Raw genomic sequence first — 21,551 nt, forward strand, 5'->3', positions numbered from 1 at the left:
GGCTTCTCTTGGTCAAGCGAAAGTCTACGGCTTGTTACTCTTGGTGATCGGCATCACCTAGACGGCTTGGTGGCGTTGGGAGCTCGGTGATCACCGTGAAGATCTTGTTGGTGACCCGACTCAAGTTTGTAAGCGGTCTCGAGGGATCCACCGCACCGGAGTGGCAAAGGATCATCTCGTAGTGAGCACTTGGTTCTTGCGAGGACCAAGGGGGAGCGATACCCTTGCGCGGGTGCTCCAACGAGGACTAGTGGAGAGTGCCGACTCTTCGATACCTCGGGAAAAATTGGAGGAGTCTTCTAAACTTTGCTTTACATTCCGCACTTAATTCAAGCACTTTACATTGTGTATTTGTTTAGCAAGTATTTGAAGTATTATCTTAGCTTTGTTACATTTCTAGTATTATATTCTTAGTGCTAGTTGTTGGGGTGAAGTTGGGCTCTTGTTTAGCTCTTGCTTAGGTTTTAATTAGTGTTGATTTTTAGAAAAGCCCAATTCACCCCCCCTCTTGGGCATCGTGATCCTTTCACTCCCGACATCACTTCGAGCGGTTAGGCTCTAATGAAGTACCGGGCTTTGATACCAATTGAAAGTCGCATAGACGGGGGGTGAATAGGGGGAATCTGAAATTTACAAACTTTAAGCACAACTACAAGTCGGGGTTAGCGTTAGAATTATAAACGAGTCCGAAAGAGAGGGCAAAAACAAATCACAAGCAAATAAGGCGGATGACACGGTGATTTGTTTTACCGAGGTTCGGTTCTTGCAAACCTACTCCCCGTTGAGGTGGTCACAAAGACCGGGTCTCTTTCAACCCTTTCCCTCTCTCAAACGGTCACTTAGACCGAGTGAGTTTCTCTTCTCAATCAAACGGAACACTAAGTCCCCACAAGGACCACCACACAATTGGTGTCTCTTGCCTTGGTTACAATTGAGTTGAACACAAGAAAGAATGAAGAAGAAAAGCACTCCAAGCGCAAGAGCTCAAATGAACACAAGTCTCTCTCTCACGAGTCACTATTTGATTGGAATGATCTTTGGACTTGGGAGAGGATTTGATCTCTTTGGTTGTGTCTTTGTATTGAATGCTATAGCTCTTGTAAGGTGTTTGAAGGCTGAAAACTTGGATGCATTGAAGTGTGGTGGTTGGGGGTATTTATAGCCCCAACCACCAAAAGAACCGTTGGTGAGGGCTTCTGTCGCATGGCACCGGACAGTCCGGTGCGCCAGCCACGTCACCCGGATGTTGGATTCTGACCGTTGGAGCTTCTGACATCTGGGTCACCGGACAGTCTGGTGGTGCACCAGACAGGTCCTGTAGACTGTCCGGTGCGCCTTCTGGCTCTGCTCTGACTTCTGCGCGCACTGTAGCGCATTAACTGTCGTTGCAGACGACCGTTGGCGTTGTAGTAGCCGTTACTCCGCTGGCACACCGGACAGTCCGGTGCTACACCGGACAGTCCGGTGAATTATAGCGGAGCGGCTCCCAGAATTCCTGAAGGTGAGTAGTTTGGAGTTGGGTTCCCTGGTGCATCGGACACTGTCTGGTGGCACACCGGACAGTCCGGTGCGCCAGACTAGGGCATACTTCGGTTGTCTTTTGCTCTCTTTGTTTGAACCCTTTCTTGGTCTTTTTATTGGTTTATTGTGAACCTTTGGCACCTGTAAAACTTATAGTCTAGAACAAACTAGTTAGTCCAATTATTTGTGTTGGACAATTCAACCACCAAAATCAATTAGGAAAAGGTGTAAGCCTATTTCCCTTTCAGTTTGCTCATGTCCTTCTTGGAAAGCTTGATATTCTTTTGAAGGGGTTTTGTGCATGCTACTATTGTCCCCTTCTCAAGCTTTTTCACCATATTATCACGGTTATCTTGAGAAGGTTGAGCATGACACTTTCCCTTCAATTGAATCAAGCTCCTTTTTAGCCTCTCATTTTCTTCCTTGAGCTCATTGTTTTCTTTTGCATAGGAAACATTACTTGTTCCTGAAAGTTTTAGCTCAATGGAAGATTGGCTTTCTTGAGAGCAACATTTGTTAGCACATGATAATATAGTTTCTGTTTGAGTACATGTGCATAAGTGAGGTTGGTATGATTTCAAATTAGTTAACACAACCTCATGAGCCATTTCTAACATGATATGTGAATCCATAAATTTATTATGAGAGCACACAAGCATATCATGTTTTTTTTTGCAAAGCTAGATTTTCAATATTTAGCCTTTCTATTGTGTTCTTGAACATAGCATTTTTATTTTCTAATTGAGCAATATATGATGAATGATTAACAACTTTAATTTGCTCAATTGAAATGTCTTCATACCTTTGGACCAAATCATCATGAGAGCACTTTAGCTTCTCATGCTCTTTGGTCAATTTCTCTAAGTCTTTGATTTTTCTGATGAGGAAGTCTTCTTGCTTATGAAGCATTTCTTTTTGTTCTTCCGCTCTTTTCATGAGTTTGAGCAAGCTCATCCGATGTTTCTTGCTTAGCTGAGCGAAGAATTGTTGAAGATCATCCTCATCTTCACTATCACTTTCTTGCTCCTCCTCATCCTCACTTTCGCTTTCACTGTCACTCCCATTAGCAATAAAGCACATATGAGAAGTGGATTTGAAAGACGAACCTTGTGAAGAGGTGGATTCGTCGTTTGGTCTCCATCGATCATTTTCTTCTTCAATTTTGTTCTTCGCCTCATCTTCCTTCATTTTGAGGAACATCCTTTCGGCGATTCTCATGGCAAGATCTATTGCCCTAGGATCAACATCTGCACCAAAAGATGAAGTTGAGACAATCTCAACTTTTTCAAGCTTAGAAGCACTTTCGTTTCTTAGTCCCCCCGACATGATCTTTTCCTCATGTGGTTAAGCGTTAGAACGAGGATTAGGCTCTGATACCAATTGAAAGTTGCCTAGAGGGGGGTTAATAGGCAAGTTAAACCTTTTCAACAAAAACTAGAAGCAAACTGGGTAAAACTGAATTGATCTCGAAATTCACCCAGTTGAGTTTGGAAATGAGATGTTCTAAATGATCCACAGGGTTCAAAGTAGTAGATCTGAGAAGGGCACTTCTCAAAATCCACACAACAAAAAGATATAAACAAATCTTTCACGGAATGGTGAGAGAACGACGAACACAAACAAACACAATGAGCAAGAACACAAGAGACACAAGATTTATCCCGAGGTTCGGTCACACCACCAAGGTGCCCTACTTCCTCGTTGAGGCGCCCACAAAGAGCCGGGTCTCTTTCAACCCTAATCCTCCCTTTGCCAACCACAAAGGTCAAGCCCACACACTAATCTTTGCTCAAACGAGTGGGTAATACAAACTTTCTTGTGGTCTTCCACAAGATTTGGAGACTCACAAGCAACACCTAGTCGTCTAGGAGCTAGAAGCTCCAAGAGTAATGAATCCACAAAGAACTCGATGTAGTACCAAAGCTCGAATGAAGAAGAGCAAGAGAGATTTGGAGATGAAGCACAAAAATCGCAGCTCTCAAACTCACTCAAAGATTTCTCTCCAAAGATTTGAAATGGGAGAGGCAAGAGGTGTGTGAGAGAGAGTGGGAGGTGTTTCTCAGGTTAGAAATGGAGTTTTGTGCGTGCTCTGCTATGGGGAAGAGTGTGGGAGGTGTATATAAAGGTGTCCCCAAAAGCTGGTGGCCGTTGGGGAAATCTGACTGAAAAACGGTTGAACCGGTTCTAAAACCGGTTGAACCGGATTCCACCAGGGGGTTTTCGGTTCACTGGCAGACTCAGCCGAAGACTGGACCGGTCCCAAATTCGGTTGAGCCGGACCAAATTCGGTTGAACCGGTTGCAAATCCGGTTGATCCGGGCCAAAATTCGGTTGAACCGGTTGCAAATCCGGTTGAGCCGGGCCAAAATTCGGTTGAACCGGTTTTCCAAAAATCTGCACATAACCTTTTCCGACATGACTGACTGGCAGACTGGCAGGTCAGACGGTGACAGAGGGGAACAGTGCAGAAACCGGTTGAACCGGTTTTAATTCCGGTTGAACCAATTTTTGAAACTATTGCACAGATTTTGAGAAAACTGAAGTGAAACAAGGGTAAAATGGAAGTTTTAGATCAAGGATTTTGAGCTTTAGTACCAACACCAACCTTCTTTATGGATCCCCCTTGATAGTACGACGATTCCTATACTCAAGTTAGATAAAATATAATTAAGTAAACTCCTTGAGTCATTGGTGTCTCAAGTGTGATTTCTGAAAGTCGCCTAGAGGGGGGTGAATAGGGCGAATCTGAAATTTATAAACTTAAGCACAACTATAAGCCGGGTTAGCGTTAGAAATATAAATGGGTCCGAGAGAGAGGGCGCAAAACAAATTGTGAGCAAATAGAGAGTAAGACACGATCAAACCTACTCCCCGTTGAGGTGGTCACGAAGACCGGGTCTCTTTCAACCCTTTCCCTCTCTCAAACGGTCACCTAGACCGAGTGAGCTTCTCTTCTCAATCAAACGGAACACGAAGTTCCCGCAAGGACCACCACACAATTGGTGTCTCTTGCCTTGGTTACAATTGAGTTTGATCACAAGAAGAATGAGGAAGAAAAGAAGCAATCCAAGCGCAAGAGCTCAAATGAACACAACAAATCTCTCTCTCTAATCACTAAAGGTTTGTGTGGAGTCAGGAGAGGATTTGATCTCTTTGTTGTGTCTTGTATTGAATGATATAGCTCTTGTAAGGTGTAGAAGTGTAGAAACTTGGATGCCATTGAATGTGGGGTGGTTGGGGTATTTATAGCCTCAACCACCAAAAATGGTCGTTGGAAGTGTGTTGTCGCATGGCGCACCGGACAGTCCGGTGCGCCACCGGACACTATCCGGTGCGCCAGCCACGTCAGCCAGCCGTTGGGGTTCGACCGTTGGAGCTCTGACTTGTGGGGCCTCTGGGCTGTCCGGTGCGCCAACTGCGCGTGCTCTGACTCTGGCGCGCACTGTAGCGCATTGAATGCGGTTGCAGACGACTGTTGTGCGCGAAGTAGTCGTTGCTCCGCTGTCACACCGGACAGTCCGGTGTGCACCGGACAGTCCGGTGAATTATAGCGGAGCGCCCTCTGAATTTCCCGAAGGTAGCGAGTTCAGCTTCAAGTGCCCTGGTGCACCGGACACCGTCCGGTGGTGCACCGGACAGTCCGATGCGCCAGACCAGGGTGCCTTTGGGTTGTCTTTTTCTCTCTTTGTTTGAACCCTTTCTTGGTCTTTTTATTGGCTTATTGTGAACCTTTGGCACCTGTAGAACTTATAGACTAGAGCAAACTAGTTAGTCCAATTATTTGTGTTGGGCAATTCAACCACCAAAATCAATTAGGAAATAGGTGTAAGCCTAATTCCCTTTCAATCTCCCCCTTTTTGGTGATTGATGCCAACACAAACCAAAGCAAGTATAGAAGTGCATAATTGAACTAGTTTGCATAATTGTAAGTGCAAAGGTTACTTAGAATTGAGCCAATATAAATTCTCATAAGATATGCATGGATTGTTTCTTTATATTTAACATTTTGGACCATGCTTGCACCACATGTTTTGTTTTTGCAAGTTCTTTTGTAAATTCTTTTCAAAGTCCTTTTGCAAATAGTCAAAGGTAAATGAATAAGATTTTGAGAAGCATTTTCAAGATTTGAAATTTTCTCCCCCTGTTTCAAATGCTTTTCCTTTGACTAAACAAAACTCCCCCTCAATAAAATCCTCCTCTTAGTGTTCAAGAGGGTTTTAAGATACTAATTTAGAAAATACTACTTTCTCCCCCTTTTGAACACAATAAGATACCAATTTGAAAATCGTTATTTAAAAATTAGGTGTTGGTGCGGTCCCTTTTGCTTTGGGCTAATACATTCTCCCCCTTTGGCATGAATCGCCAAAAATGGATACTTAAGTGAAATATAAGCCCTTGTGGGACTATTTGCTCCTCCTTTGGCAAACAATATATGAGTGAAGATTATACCAAAGTTGGAGAGTTGCTCGATGCGACGGCGAAGGGTGAATACTTGATGGAGTGGAGTGGAAGCCTTTGTCTTCGCCGAAGACTCCAATTCCCTTTCAATACACCTATGACTTGGTTTGAAATTCACTTGAAAACACATTAGTCATAGTATATAAAAGAGATATGAACAAAGGTATATTCATGAGCTATGTGTGCAAGCCATCAAAAGAAATTCCTAGAATCAAGAATATTTAGCTCATGCCTAAGTTTGTTAAAGGTTTGTTCATCTAGTGGCTTGGTAAAGATATCGGCTAATTGTTCCTTAGTGTTAATATATGCAATCTCGATATCTCCCTTTTGTTGGTGATCCCTTAGAAAATGATGCCGAATGGCTATGTGTTTAGTGCGGCTATGTTCAACGGGATTATCCGCCATGCGGATTGCACTCTCATTATCACATAGAAGAGGTACTTTGGTTAATTTGTAACCATAGTCCCTAAGGGTTTGCCTCATCCAAAGTAGTTGCGCGCAACAATGACCTGCGGCAATATACTCGGCTTCGGTGGTAGAAAGAGCTACGGAATTTTGCTTCTTTGAAGCCCAAGACACCAAGGATCTTCCCAAGAACTGGCAAGTCCCCGATGTGCTCTTTCTATTAATTTTACACCCCGCCCAATCGGCATCCGAATAACCAATCAAATCAAATGTGGATCCCCTAGGATACCAAAGCCCAAACTTAGGAGTATAAACTAAATATCTCAAGATTCGTTTTATGGCCGTAAGGTGAGCTTCCTTAGGGTCGGCTTGGAATCTTGCACACATGCATACGGAAAGCATAATATCCGGTCGAGATGCACATAAATAGAGTAAAGAGCCTATCATCGACCGGTATACCTTTTGATCGACGGATTTACCTCCCGTGTCGAGGTCGAGATGCCCATTGGTTCCCATGGATGTCTTGATGGGCTTGGCATCCTTCATTCCAAACTTGTTGAGAATGTCTTGAATATACTTTGTTTGGCTAATGAAGGTGCCCTCTTGGAGTTGCTTCACTTGAAATCCCAAGAAGTACTTCAACTCCCCCATCATCGACATCTCGAATTTCTGTGTCATGATCCTACTAAATTCCTCACATGTAGATTCATTAGTAGACCCAAATATAATATCATCAACATAAATTTGGCATACAAACAAATCATTGTCAAGAGTTTTAGTAAATAAAGTAGGATCGGCCTTTCCTACTTTGAATCCATTAGTGATAAGAAAATCTCTTAGGCATTCATACCATGCTCTTGGGGCTTGCTTGAGCCCATAAAACGCCTTAGAGAGTTTATACACATGGTTAGGATACTCACTATCTTCAAAGCCGGGAGGTTGCTCAACATAGACCTCCTCCTTGATTGGTCCGTTGAGGAAGGCACTTTTCATATCCATTTGATAGAGCTTAAAGCCATGGTAAGTAGCATAGGCAAGTAAAATGCGAATTGATTCTAGCCTAGCTACGGGTGCATAGGTTTCACCGAAATCCAAACCTTCGACTTGTGAATATCCCTTGGCCACAAGTCAGGCTTTGTTCCTTGTCACCACACCATGCTCATCTTGCTTGTTGCGGAAGACCCACTTGGTTCCTACAACATTTTGATTAGGACGTGGAACCAGATGCCATACCTCATTCCTAGTGAAGTTGTTGAGCTCCTCTTGCATCGCCACCACCCAATCTGAATCTTGAAGTGCTTCCTCTACCCTGTGTGGCTCAATAGAGGAAACAAAAGAGTAATGCTCACAAAAATGTGCAACACGAGATCTAGTGGTTACCCCCTTATGAATGTCGCTGAGGATGGTGTCGACGGGGTGATCTCGTTGGATTGCTTGGTGGACTCTTGGGTGTGGTGGTCTTGGTTCTTCATCCTCCTTGTCTTGATCATTTGCATCTCCCCCTTGATCATTGCCTTCATCTTGAGGTGGCTCATCTCCTTGATTTTCTCCTTCATCATCTTGAGCCTTATCCTCATTTAGAGTTGGTGGAGATGCTTGCGTGGAGGAGGATGGTTGATCTTGTGCTTGTGGTGGCTCTTCGGATTCCTTAGGACACACATCCCCAAAGGACATGTTCCTTAGCGCGACGCACGGAGCCTCTTCATCACCTAGCCCATCAAGATCAACTTGCTCTACTTGAGAGCCGTTAGTCTCATCAAACACAATGTCACAAGAAACTTCAACTAGTCCAGAGGACTTGTTAAAGACTCTATATGCCCTTGTGTTTGAATCATATCCTAGTAAAAAACCTTCTACAGCCTTAGGAGCAAATTTGGATTTTCTACCTCTTTTAACAAGAACAAAGCATTTGCTACCAAAGACTCTAAAATATGAAACATTTGGCTTTTTACCGGTTAGGAGTTTGTATGATGTCTTCTTGAGGTTTTGGTGTAGATACAACCGGTTGATGGCGTAGCAAGCGGTGTTAACCGCCTCGGCCCAAAACTGATCCGAAATCTTGTACTCATCAAGCATGGTTCTTGCCATGCCTAATAGAGTTCGATTCTTCCTCTCCACTACACCATTTTGTTGTGGCGTGTAGGGAGAAGAGAACTCATGCTTGATGCCCTCCTCCTCAAGGAAGCCTTCAATTTGAGAGTTCTTGAACTCCGTCCCGTTGTCGCTTCTTATTTTCTTGATCCTTAAGCCGAACTCGTTTTGAGCCCGTCTCAAGAATCCCTTTAAGGTTTCTTGGGTATGAGATTTTTCCTGCAAAAAGAACACCCAAATGAAGCGAGAATAGTCATCCACAATAACTAGACAGTACTTACTCCCGCCGATGCTTATGTAAGCTATTGGGCCGAATAGGTCCATATGTAGGAGCTCGAGTGGCCTGTCAGTCGTCATGATGTTCTTGCGTGGATGATGAATACCAACTTGCTTCCCTGCCTGACATACGCTACAAATCCTGTCTTTCTCAAAATGAACATTTGTTAGTCCCAAAATGTGTTCTCCCTTTAGAAGCTTGTGAAGATTCTTCATTCCAACATGTGCTAGTCGGCGATGCCAGAGCCAGCCCATGTTAGTCTTAGCAATTAAGCAAGTGTCGAGTTCAGCTCTATCAAAATCTACTAAGTATAGCTGACCCTCTAACACTCCCTTAAATGCTACCGAATCATCACTTCTTCTAAAGACAGTAACACCTGTATCCGTAAAAAGACAGTTGTAACCCATTTTAAATAATTGAGAAACGGAAAGCAAATTATAATCTAAAGAATCTACAAGAAAAACATTGGAAATGGAATGGTTAGGTGATATAGCTATTTTACCCAATCCTTTGACCAAACCTTGATTTCCATCCCCGAATGTGATAGCTCGTTGGGGATCTTGGTTTTTCTCGTAGGAGGAGAACATCTTCTTCTCCCCTGTCATATGGTTTGTGCACCCGCTATCGATGATCCAACTTGAGCCCCCGGATGCATAAACCTACAAAACAAGTTTAGTTCTTGATTTTAGGTACCCAAACGGTTTTGGGTTCTTTGACATTAGATACAAGAACTTTGGGTACCCAAACACAAGTCTTGGAGCCCTTGTGTTTGTCCCCAACATATTTGGTAACTACCTTGCCGGATTTGTTGGTTAGCACATAAGATGCATCAAAGGTTTTAAATGAAATGTTATGATCATTTGATGCAGTAGGAGTTTTTCTTTTAGGCAATTTTGCACGGGTTGATTGCCTAGAACTAGATGTCTCACCCTTATACATAAAAGCATGATTAGGGCCAGAGTGAGACTTCCTAGAATGAATTCTCCTAATTTTGCTCTCGGGATAACCGGCAGGGTACAAAATGTAACCCTCGTTATCCTGAGGCATGGGAGCCTTGCCCTTAACAAAGTTAGACAATCTTTTAGGAGGGGCATTAAGTTTGACATTGTTTCCCTTTTGGAAGCCAATGCCATCATTGATGCCAGGGCGTCTCCCACTATAGAGCATGCTTCTAGCAAATTTAAATTTCTCATCTTCTAAGTCATGCTCATTAATTTTAGCATTAAGTTGAGCTATGTGATCATTTTGTTTTTTAATTAAAGCTAGGTGATCATGAATAGCATCAACATTAACGTCTCTACATCTAGTGCAAATGGAAACATGTTCAACGGTAGATGTAGAGGGTTTGCAAGATTTTAGTTCAACAATCTTAGCATGTAAAATGTCATTTTCACTTCTAAGATTGGAAATTGTAACATTGCAAACATCTAAGTCTTTAGCCTTAGCCATTAATTTTTCATTATCATTTCTAAGGCTAGCAAGAGAAACATTCAATTCTTCAATCTTAGCAAGTAATTCAACATTATTATCTCTAAGATTGGGAATTGAAGCATCACAAACATTTGAATCAACCTTAGCAATTAAACTAGCATTTTCATTTCTAAGGTTGGTGATAACATCATGGCATGTGCTTAGCTCACTAGATAATTTTTCACACTTTTCTACTTCTAGAGCATAAGCATTTTTAACCTTAACATGCTTCTTATTTTCCTTAATTAGGAAGTCCTCTTGGGTGTCCAAGAGTTCATCCTTCTCATGAATAGCACTAATTAATTCATTTAGTTTTTCTTTTTGTTGCATGCTAAGGTTGGCAAAAAGGGTGCGCAAGTTATCTTCCTCATCACTAGCATTATCTTCATCACTAGAGGATGCATATTTAGAGGATTTAGATTTCACCTTCTTCTTTTTGCCGTCCTTTGCCATGAGGCACTTGTGGCCGACGTTGGGGAAGAGGAGTCCCTTGGTGACGGCGATGTTGGCGGCGTCCTCGTCGGAGGAGGAGTCGGAGGAGCTCTCCTCGGAGTCCCACTCGCGGCACACATGGGCATCGCCGCCCCTCTTCTTATGGTACCTCTTCTTTTCTCTCCTCTTGCCCTTCTTGTCGTCGCCCCTGTCACTATCACTGGATAACGGACATTTAGCAATGAAATGACCGGGCTTACCACATTTATAGCACACCTTCTTGGAACGGGGCTTGTAATCCTTCCCCCTCCTTTGCTTGAGGATTTGGCGGAAGCTCTTGATGATGAGTGCCATCTCCTCATTATTGAGCTTGGAGGCGTCGATGGGTTGTCTACTTGATGTAGACTCCTCTTTCTTCTCCTCCGTCGCCTTGAATGCAATCGGTTGTGCTTCGGGCGTGGAGGGGCCATCTAGCTCAATGATCTTCTTTGAGCCTTTGATCATCAACTCAAAGCTCACAAAATTACCTATTACTTCCTCGGGAGACATTAGTGTATATCTAGGATTACCATGAATTAATTGAACTTGTGTAGGGTTAAGGAAAACAAGTGATCTAAGAATAACCTTAACCATCTCATGGTCATCCCATTTCTTACTCCCGAGGTTGCGCACTTGGTTCACCAAGGTCTTGAGCCGGTTGTACATTTCTTGTGGCTCTTCACCTTGGCGAAGCCGGAAGCGACCGAGCTCCCCCTCGATCGTCTCCCGCTTGGTGATTTTGGTCACCTTGTCTCCTTCGTGCGCGGTCTTGAGCACGTCCCAAAATTCGGTTGAACCGGTTACAAATCCGGTTGAGCCGGGCCAAAATCCGGTTGAACCGGTTTTCCAAAAATCTGCACATAACTTTTTCCGATAGGACTGACTGGCAGGACAGACAGTGACAGAGGGGAACAGTGCAGAAACCGGTTGAACCGATTTTAATTCCGGTTGAACCGATTTTTGAAACTGTTGCATAGATTTTGAGAAAACTGAAGTGAAACAAGGGTAAAATGGAAGTTTTAGATCAAGGATTTTGAGCTTTAGTACCAACACCAACCTTCTTTATGGATCCCCCTTGATAGTACGACGATTCCTATACTCAAGTTAGATAAAATATAATTAAGTAAACTCCTTGAGTCATTGGTGTCTCAAGTGTGATTTCTGAAAGTCGCCTAGAGGGGGTGAATAGGGCGAATCTGAAATTTATAAACTTAAGCACAACTACAAGCCGGGTTAGCGTTAGAAATATAAACGAGTCCGAGAGAGAGGGCGCAAAACAAATCGTGAGCAAATAGAGAGTAAGACACGATGATTTGTTTTACCGAGGTTCGGTTCTTGCAAACCTACTCCCCGTTGAGGTGGTCACGAAGACCGGGTCTCTTTCAACCCTTTCCCTCTCTCAAACGGTCACCTAGACCAAGTGAGCTTCTCTTCTCAATCAAACGGAACACGAAGTTCCCGTAAGGACCACCACACAATTGGTGTCTCTTGCCTTGGTTACAATTGAGTTTGATCACAAGAAGAATGAGAAAGAAAAGAAACAATCCAAGCGCAAGAGCTCAAATGAACACAACAAATCTCTCTCTCTAATCACTAAAGCTTTGTGTGGAGTCGGGAGAGGATTTGATCTCTTTGGTGTGTCTTGTATTGAATGATATAGCTCTTGTAAGGTGTAGAAGTGTAGAAACTTGGATGCCATTGAATGTGGGGTGGTTGGGGTATTTATAGCCTCAACCACCAAAAATGGTCGTTGGAAGTGTGCTGTCGCATGGCGCAGTCCGGTGCGCCACCGGACACTGGCCGGTGCGCCAGCCACGTCAGCCAGCCGTTGGGGTTCGACCTTTGGAGCTCTGACTTGTGGGGCCTCTGGGCTGTCCGGTGGTGCACCGGACAGGTCCTGTAGACTGTCCGGTGCGCCAACTGCGCGTGCTCTGACTCTGGCGCGCACTGTAGCGCATTGAATGCGGTTGCAGACGACCGTTGTGCGTGAAGTAGATGTTGCTCCGCTATCACACCGGACAGTCCGGTGAATTATAGCGGAGCGCCCTCTGAATTTCCCGGAGGTAGCGAGTTCAGCTTCAAGTGCCCTCGTGCACCGGACAGTCCGGTGCGGCAGACCAGGGTGCCTTTGGGTTGTCTTTTGCTCTCTTTGTTTGAACCCTTTCTTAGTCTTTTTATTGGCTTATTGTGAACCTTTGGCACCTGTAGAACTTATAGACTAGAGCAAACTAGTTAATCCAATTATTTGTGTTGGGCAATTCAACCACCAAAATCAATTAGGAAATAGGTGTAAGCCTAATTCCCTTTCAATTTATCCATGATGTTGCTTCATAAGGATCACAAACATATTTGTCTCACCTTTTGAAGCAAACACAAATCGAGCCTGTGACTTGTGCCATTTCACCATATATGAGTTTAAATCATGGCTTCAAGTCACCTTACTGATGCATCAACATGTTGTAACTCTTCATAGCTGATTAGTTCATCAACTTAGTGCAAGTACTCTCTTCTTCACCTTAGCCATGGTACCTCGGTCTACAAGTCGTCGCTTGACCTTCACCTTCGCTTAGTTCCTCGAAGCCCTTTCCTTGCTATCTTCACCCTATCAAGCCATTCTTGAGTCACATCCTATTGAGCATCCATTGAGAGAATCATTTCTTCAATATTGTGAACCTTGCTTGGATGTCATCTAGATATAACTGCTAAGATCAATCAAGCTCTAGTTTGATTCTCATATATTCATATATGGACTAATAGTAATAAGGTCAAGCCAATTCACGATTCCTCATATCTTATTCACTTTGGCTTGACCAATCCTCTTAATCACTTCAACCTCTATTATGATCATATTTATGCATAGTGATTTCTCAGGACTTGTCCATATATTCAAACCAATATAGAGACCATATTATATCTATTTGCATTGTCTCACTGGTTATTTGATCTTGTGTTGAACCTTGTTCACTTATCATTATACACTATTCAAGTATGTTCATCATACTGAATTTCCTGTTCAACACTTAGCAAACTTGTTAGACCTTTAAATTTGTTGTTATCCAAATCACCAAAACTCACAAAAGGGATGAATGCACTTTCAGTGTCTCATTCCACCCTCATGGTTGTACTGTTTTCGCGGGTGGTCATCCAACGAACCAGTCCTTACGGAGAGGCACTCGAGAAACCGCTCGAGTCCCCATAAATGTCACAATACCATCATCATAATCAAAAGGTAAACATCGTGTCATAAATAATCTCATCATGTTTATTGATTAAGTAATGCGCTAGCAAAGAGCTAACCCAAAAATGATCCAACCAAAATAGGTGAACAAGAACAGGATAAACAAAGTTAGTCAATCCTTAGGTATAAATTATGTAAATGTGGGGGAGGTAAATTATAAAATATATAGGACATAGATAGGTCAGAGGACACTTGCCTTCACCAACCAGCTACTGCTCAGGTTCTGTGCCTGCAACTTCGTCGGACTCCGCCAACGGATCGTTATCTATACGAGTTCAGACATACATTCCACAATCTTAACATAGAAAGAAACAATACACCATACAACAAAATATAACAAATAAATAGATGTGTGACACAGGGCTCGCATCCACGACTATGCGAGAAAGAAAATACAACGGTAGAGGTTACGGTCGGAAGATAATTACGTTAAGGAGTTATGGATTAAAATACTTGTCTAAACATAATTATATTACTTTAACAATCACACAATGCATAAATAAATTACGCTATACATCTTAATTAATATTAACAACTTTAGGTAAATTTAAAAGATCGTCGCGCGACGAAGCGCGCAACACAATGCATAATTAAAACGGATCATCGCGCGACGCAACGTGACCCAAACTAAAATTAAATTGGATTGTCGCGTGACGAAGCTCGCGACAGCACACATGGATTAAACTGAAATTAAAACGAATCGTCGTGCGACGCTACGCGTGAATTAAATATGAATTTAAACGAATCGTCGTGCGGCGAAGCGCGCGATGGCACACGCTAATTAAACTGAATTTAAAATCCAACGTCGTGCGGTGAAACGCGTGACGCAACACCCTACCTAAACTGGAATTAAAACGAATCGTCGCGCGATGCAACGCACTAATTAAACTAAATTTAAAACGAATCGTCGCGCGACGCAACACATGAATTAAACTGAATTTTAAAATTGAATTTAAACTAAATTTAAACATTACTACACGCGCTAGGGCTGCGTGCATGAGGCAGGGCTGCACGCGCCGAGGGCAGGGCCGCAGGCCGCGCGCCCATGCCAGGGCCACGAGCACCCGCGCCGGGGAGGGGGTTGCCAGGGAGGGGTTGCGCGGAGAGAGAGGGAGGGAGAAAAGGGAGAGAAGATAGGAGAGGGGAATCTCACCTCGGGGCTCGACGAACGGTAGCAACCGCTCATTGGGATCCAACCTAGGGAAAGGGGAGAGGTGGAGAGAGGTGGAAGATAGGGAGAGGGAGGTTGCTGCGCGGGAAAGAGAGAGAGAGGGGTGCATAGGGGAGGGGGTGAGGCCTGGGCGCGCGCCCAGAGCTGGGTTAGGTCGCGCCACGGGCCAGACTGAGCCGCGGGCTGGGCCGACTGCCCTCCACTCGCTCTCGCCTGCTTCTAATCGAGATTAATCCATGAATCGAAAACAGAAACTAGACGAACGTGCGATTAGGCACAACATCAGACAAAATAAATATGCTTCGGCATGATGCAACAACATTATCGACTTAGGTTTTGTTTACACGCAATACGGACACTAGTATCTATATTGCTTTGAAAATAGGAAGAAGGAGCATAACAGGAAGAGAAAAGAGAATACTGGTAGTATGGGCTGAAAAGAGATGTAGTTGCACAGATATTGATTATGACTGATGAATAGTGATTATGAATGAATGATGAATAGTTCGTATGCACGAACGATGAACAATGAATAGTGGTTATGAACGAATGATGAATGATGAATAGTGATTATGAACGAATGATGAATAGTGATTATGAATGAACGATGAATGATAAATAGTTGAACGATGAATAGTGATTATGAATGAACAATGAATAGTCTGTATGAACGAATGATGAACGATAAATAATGATTATGAACGAACGTACCAACAATAAATGATCGAACGAACGATCGGAATTTCGACATCATGACGGATGAACAATAATTTAATATGGACGAATGAATGGACGAACGATCGGATGAACGAACGAACTAAGAACAGTTGGACGAATGATCCTTTTGCTTGTAGTGTGCTCGGGTTGGAGTGGGAGTGAGTTGGTGGATTGCCATAAAATGGTTTGGGATGGCATGAGGGAGCCACTTGCCCCTCTATTTATAGGCAAGGTGAGGGATTAGGGGGAGAAGGCGAGGATTAGTGGGAGGAGTCGAGGATTAGTGGGATACAAGCATGTGATTAGACGTGGATAAGTGATATTAGCTTGTAGAGCTCATTGTATGACACTGGAGGCGTATGTATACGTGGGAAATTACTAATAAAGTATTTGTAGAGATTTTAAAAATGATTTCAAGGGTATTTCTCAAGAGAAAAATATTTGAATAATTAACGGTGATATATTTAGGCAGTACTTATGGAATGAATTTGAGGGGATTATTGGGGAAATATTTGTAGGATATTTTGAGGAGAGTTTTGGAGAGAATATAGACACTATATTTTCTTTGTTGAGATCAACTTGCATACAAACTTTTTGAAATGCATTTTTAAATTTTATTTTGAATTTAGAACCAGTTCAAAAAAATCTATATTTAAATTTTTGGGTGCTACATTTGGCTACGTTTGTGCTTCTATAATCCAAGGATTTAGACTCAGTAGAACAAAAAGAGAATATATGAGATGTGATTTCAGCACTACACATAAGGAAGGTGTTAGATTATCTCAGCAGTTTACCCATCCCCATACTCATATTTAAACTCCACTCTGTGAACAGTGCAAACAGAGTGTTTTGGGTAAACTACGATTAATCTGCTGGAGACGGTCTTAGTTTGGAAGGTATTTTAGGATCAATGCTACAGACAAACAGGAATATTGATGAAGATGTTAACCATAGAATGAAAGTGGGATGGATGTTGTGGCGTCAAACATCTAGAATTTTATATGACAAGAGGGTAGCATAAAAGCTAAAAGGCAAGTTTTATATCTTAGTGATCAGACCTGCTATGTTATATAGTGTAGAATGTTGGCCTGTAAAAAGATGACATATTCAGCAAATAAATGTTGTAATACATATGTTGTGTTGAATTTATGACCATACAAGAAAAGATCGAATTTGATATATGTGATCCTAATGGGGTCCTAAGACGCAATATTAATGAGAAAAGAGAAAGAAGTCTGAAGTTGATATGGGAAGATATGATATAAAGAATCCTAAATAATAATGGATAGAAAATAACTAGGTTCCGGAATCATGTCTTGTGAGCTTTATTGAGTTTTTAACTTTGATGTACCCAGACTTACTTAGAATAAAAAAGCTTTGTTGTTGTTGTATGTAAGTGTCCCTATGTGACTTCATTTGTTAGAATCATTATTTGTTGCCTTTATTTCTTTTCCTGATTGATGCATATTCAGATATCGTTTTTTTATTGTGAATAAATTAGATATAAGAATTTGCTATACAAATTTGTATTCTTTTTTTAAATATCGAGCTTGTAAAGATCAAAGATCATAAAATTGAGATGTGATTCAATTGCATCTTCGAATATTTTATTTTTTTGTTGTATGAAGCAAATAATACATAAAACAATTTATATAAAATTTTATTCTTATTTATAATAATAAGTTTGATAACACAAGAAAAGATCAAGATTAAATTTAATATACATCTATTTAAAATACTGAATTTATTCTAACAATTTCGATATGCACTCTCACCCTTGCTTGGATATTCTTTTATGAAAATATGTTGAGCTTTTTTTAACAGTAAATTCGACTAACATTTTGCCAAAACCAAAACTCTGCAGCTTGACCGATTCTACCAAATGCCGAGGCCTGCATATAACGTACTATGATACAACAGGCCTAGACCAGCCAGGCTCTACCAACCAACACAACCTATAGGATGAAAATATATATCTTTGGAGAATGATAAGCTTGAGGGCTCTTTCTGTTCCTTGGTTATCATGGCAGTTACCCATTAAAAACCTATTGCATATGAACTGTTGCAACAACAGACCAGCGGAAGGTTCGAATTTTGTTTCATCATCTAATACGATCACAGCATGAATGACATAATTATAGGGATGGCTCATGCAATCCTTCTCAATTGCCAGTGTCATTATGCATGAGGATTAGGGCTACTTGGACTTAGTTGATTTCTTTTTCTTTTTTTGCCGCAATTCATCATTACTTGCGATATATGATTCAGCTATGACACTCTCCTGGGCCTCGTTCTTTCTAAATTCCTTCGCCTTTCTCTGCAAATAGGTAATATTTTTAGGATGATAAGTGAACATATTAATTGAAAATTCCCAATACTTCTGAACAAGTTAATAATAAAGCCATTGGTAAAATAAAGCACAAAACAACTGCAAGTTACCTTTAATGACTTCGCTATATCGGCTATCTCACTGTTGTCACTGGCATTCTTGTCAGATTTGGATGGACCTGCAGTGTTCTCCTGCAACAAATAACAAAACATGTTTTAATCATGAATGCGGGGAGAATCACAACAATACAGACTAGTTTGGGAGTCATAAAACTGGGGGGGATTGGAGTGGCTAGATTCCCCTTCTTATTCAATTTTGAATAAGAAGGAGAATCTAGCCCCTCCATTTCCCTCAGGTTTTATCGTTCCCAAACTAGTCCTACTAAGGGGAAGGTATTCTAACCTTTGGAGGAACAAATGCAGCCTCTCTTTTTCTTTTATTTTCTTCAGCTCTCCCAGATTGCTTGTCCAGCTTCTCTTGCCATTTCTTTGCTGATTTCTTTTTGTCACTCATGAAATACTCACCGTTCTCAAGTTCAAGATCAATCTACAAAATACAGAATGATACACCAAACCAGAGCACAGTATGTAAAATAACATCAAACAATATAGGCACCTTCAACTACTACACTCGTGCAAACAAAGACAGTTAAGTGGCTGACACCAAATTCAAGTAGCATACCAGACAGAGCACTGCTCTTATATAAAGAAAAAATATGGATGGATTATTTGTGTGCATGAACAGCTAAACATAAGCTTAAGCTACAGGTGGATTTATAATTTTAACCTTACCTTGCTAGGCTGTTGAGGCGGTGGAAAGGGTGTGTACGGTTTCTTCTCCTTAGTTTGAGGCTTCTTCTGCTTGACATTCTTCCTGGAAAATAAAAAAGGTGTTAATCAGATAAACACAATGTACAAGATGCTAAAACTCTAATAGAAATATGATGTGCGCCCTTACTTCTTGAACTTCGGGAGAAATCTGTCCCAATTTTCATTGGCTAGAGCAGGATTTTTTGCTAGCTCACGTTTGATTAGTAGTTCCTATATAGTTAAACAGTAACCAATAAACACCCAATAATCCATTTCTTGTAAACATCCCCTCAAAATAACATCAATGAAGGGTGAAACCAATCACCTTGATGTGGTACACTGGATGCTTTACATTCTTCATGCAATCCTCTACAATCCTTCTCACTTGTTTCAGTCCCCTTCCCCTATAGTTGCCCATGGCTGCAACAGTATTTCCCTTTCATTGGGAAAGACAACAGCAATAATAAATATTGTCAAAAGGGAGGAAATTTAAAATGTAGGTATAAAGGTAAAAAATTATGAAAACCTGCACTAAGATGTAGCAGCCAGTCAAAATCTCAATAGCCTGTAGAACATGAATAATGTATAAGCAACAAAGGGGTCTATGATTATTCTGAGTTTACGGCACTAAAGGAGGCAACCATAGTGATGACAACAATTTTTACCTTGAGTGTAGACAAGTTAGGGCCTAAAAGCCGTTCCCTCCTTTTAACAAACCGCTCCTACAGATAGCATTATAGTTTCATAAGGATGAGTAAAGTTCAAACAGTGAGGAAGGGCACTAAATCTCTAATTACATTCAGCATATTTTCATATGATCAGTTGGTAAGTCCTGTTACAAACTTTGATATATTAACAGCACAATAACTAAGAACAAAGAATATAGAATAATGAATAATACCAACAAAAAAACATGGAATGTAGGTTGCCAAATAAATGTCTACAGACATATGAAGGCAACAGCCAACGGAGTATCGTACAGATAACTATATATTACAGAAAGGTTTGTGACTATATGTTTACCTAGAACTACAAAATCCAGCTGAGTGTGGGATAAAAAACCCTGGGCCTAGGAAACAGAGAAAATATAGAACTATATAGCATAACCAAACATCTCAGCAGTCAGGAGAAAAAATTAATCAAAATATTACCAACTTAGTACTATCATTACAAAATGAAATGACAAAAATAACATTTCAAATTTGAACAGCGCCTTGGAAAATAACAAATAATGGCCTAAAACTTTTTCAGGTCCGTTATTTTACCTATCGGACTATACAAATTACAAGAATGGTCTTTGCACAAAAGAATATATCATAGCACAGAGAGAAGCACCTCATGACAAGTCTAATCTTCAAAAGAGATCTGAAATCAAACTTGAGCAATGAAAAGGTGTCCTTACCTTATTTCTCACAAGACCACCAATCTTAATAATATCGCAGTTCATCTCATCATCAAGAATTTTGATTGCCTGCAAAAATAAGCACTAGTAAGCCCTCGACAAACTGTAGACTAAATCTCAATCCACTCGGAACGCGAAGCCGCCACCTCAAAGTGCAAAAACATGATCCACGCAGTACCTTGATACCTGAATACACAAAGGGTCATACGTAATACCTGAGGTGCAGGGACGCTCCTGGACAAAAGCTTAATTAGTTCCCTGGCCTTGATAATAGCGAAGGGATCCCTTGTCTTTCTGGTCGTCGACACAGTCATGGATCCCTCCACCTACACACACCGAGAGAGAGGCTTCAGAGCATTTGTTTACCACATAACAATATCGCCAGTCAATAGCAATAAGAAAAGGTTAATCACTCATCAAGTACCAAATTGAGCTCGCACGAGATCCCGTACTCCTTCAATGCGCCCTTCACGACCGGCCACGCCTCCTGTAGGTACTTCTCTGCACTCAAACCAACAAGTAATGCATCACGAATTCGGCTCGAATAAAGTCAAATCGCATGCGTTCCATCGCCAAAGTCACGGCAGGCAGGACGAGCTCAGGAAAAGATGCTTGCCTCGGTACTGGGGAAAGAGGGTGGAGAAGGAGCTGACTTCGAGCATGCCGCCCTCGTTCCAGGCAGGGTCGAACTTGTCGATCTTCCAGCGGTCGATGTTGGGGTCCTCGTCCCACGGCTTGGGCTTGTCGTGCTTCCCCTTCCGCCGCCAGTTCTTTCCCTCTGCCGGCGCAGCAGCAGCGTTCGCTTCGTCCTCCGACATGGCTGAGAAGAAAGAGGGGCTGTTGTCTGCTGGGCCTTCGAGGAACTGGAGAAGGAAGAGGAGGCGATGAGATTAGGGTTAAGGCTGCCGCCGGCAGGGAGAATAGGTGGGTGGGGCCATGGGGCGACTCCGACTGGGAGATGCCTTTGGGTTTGGGGTTTTCGAGTGCGCTGCGCTGCGCTGCGTGCGCATCATTATGTTTTGGGCTTGGTGGGCTTTGGCGGCGCTTTTACGATGAGGCCGCCACTGCGAAGCCCGATGGTGAATCGGACAGGCACCCCACAGCCCAGCGTATGGACAAGGATCTGTCATGGAGATTTTTGATTAGTTATGAGTTGAAATAAATTGCTTTGATAAAATAACGTGGTTAATAT

General features: G+C 42.1%; 1 protein-coding gene across 1 annotated transcript; it reads right to left on the minus strand.

Moving 5' to 3' along the window:
* Positions 1-17,900: 17,900 nt before the first annotated feature.
* Positions 17,901-21,344, minus strand: LOC107521945 (RNA-binding KH domain-containing protein). Its single transcript, NM_001321684.1, has 12 exons — positions 20,976-21,344; positions 20,784-20,860; positions 20,575-20,685; positions 20,360-20,428; positions 19,623-19,679; positions 19,484-19,522; positions 19,283-19,393; positions 19,106-19,188; positions 18,940-19,021; positions 18,551-18,694; positions 18,259-18,339; positions 17,901-18,136 (listed from the first exon to the last, which is right to left on the minus strand). The coding sequence occupies exons 1-12, from the start codon at positions 21,175-21,177 to the stop codon at positions 18,017-18,019; spliced, it is 1,176 nt and encodes a 391-aa protein (NP_001308613.1). The 5' UTR covers positions 21,178-21,344; the 3' UTR covers positions 17,901-18,016.
* Positions 21,345-21,551: the final 207 nt, after the last annotated feature.

Source organism: Zea mays, chromosome 3 (assembly GCF_902167145.1).
Source record: "Zea mays cultivar B73 chromosome 3, Zm-B73-REFERENCE-NAM-5.0, whole genome shotgun sequence".
Taxonomy (NCBI): Eukaryota; Viridiplantae; Streptophyta; class Magnoliopsida; order Poales; family Poaceae; genus Zea; species Zea mays.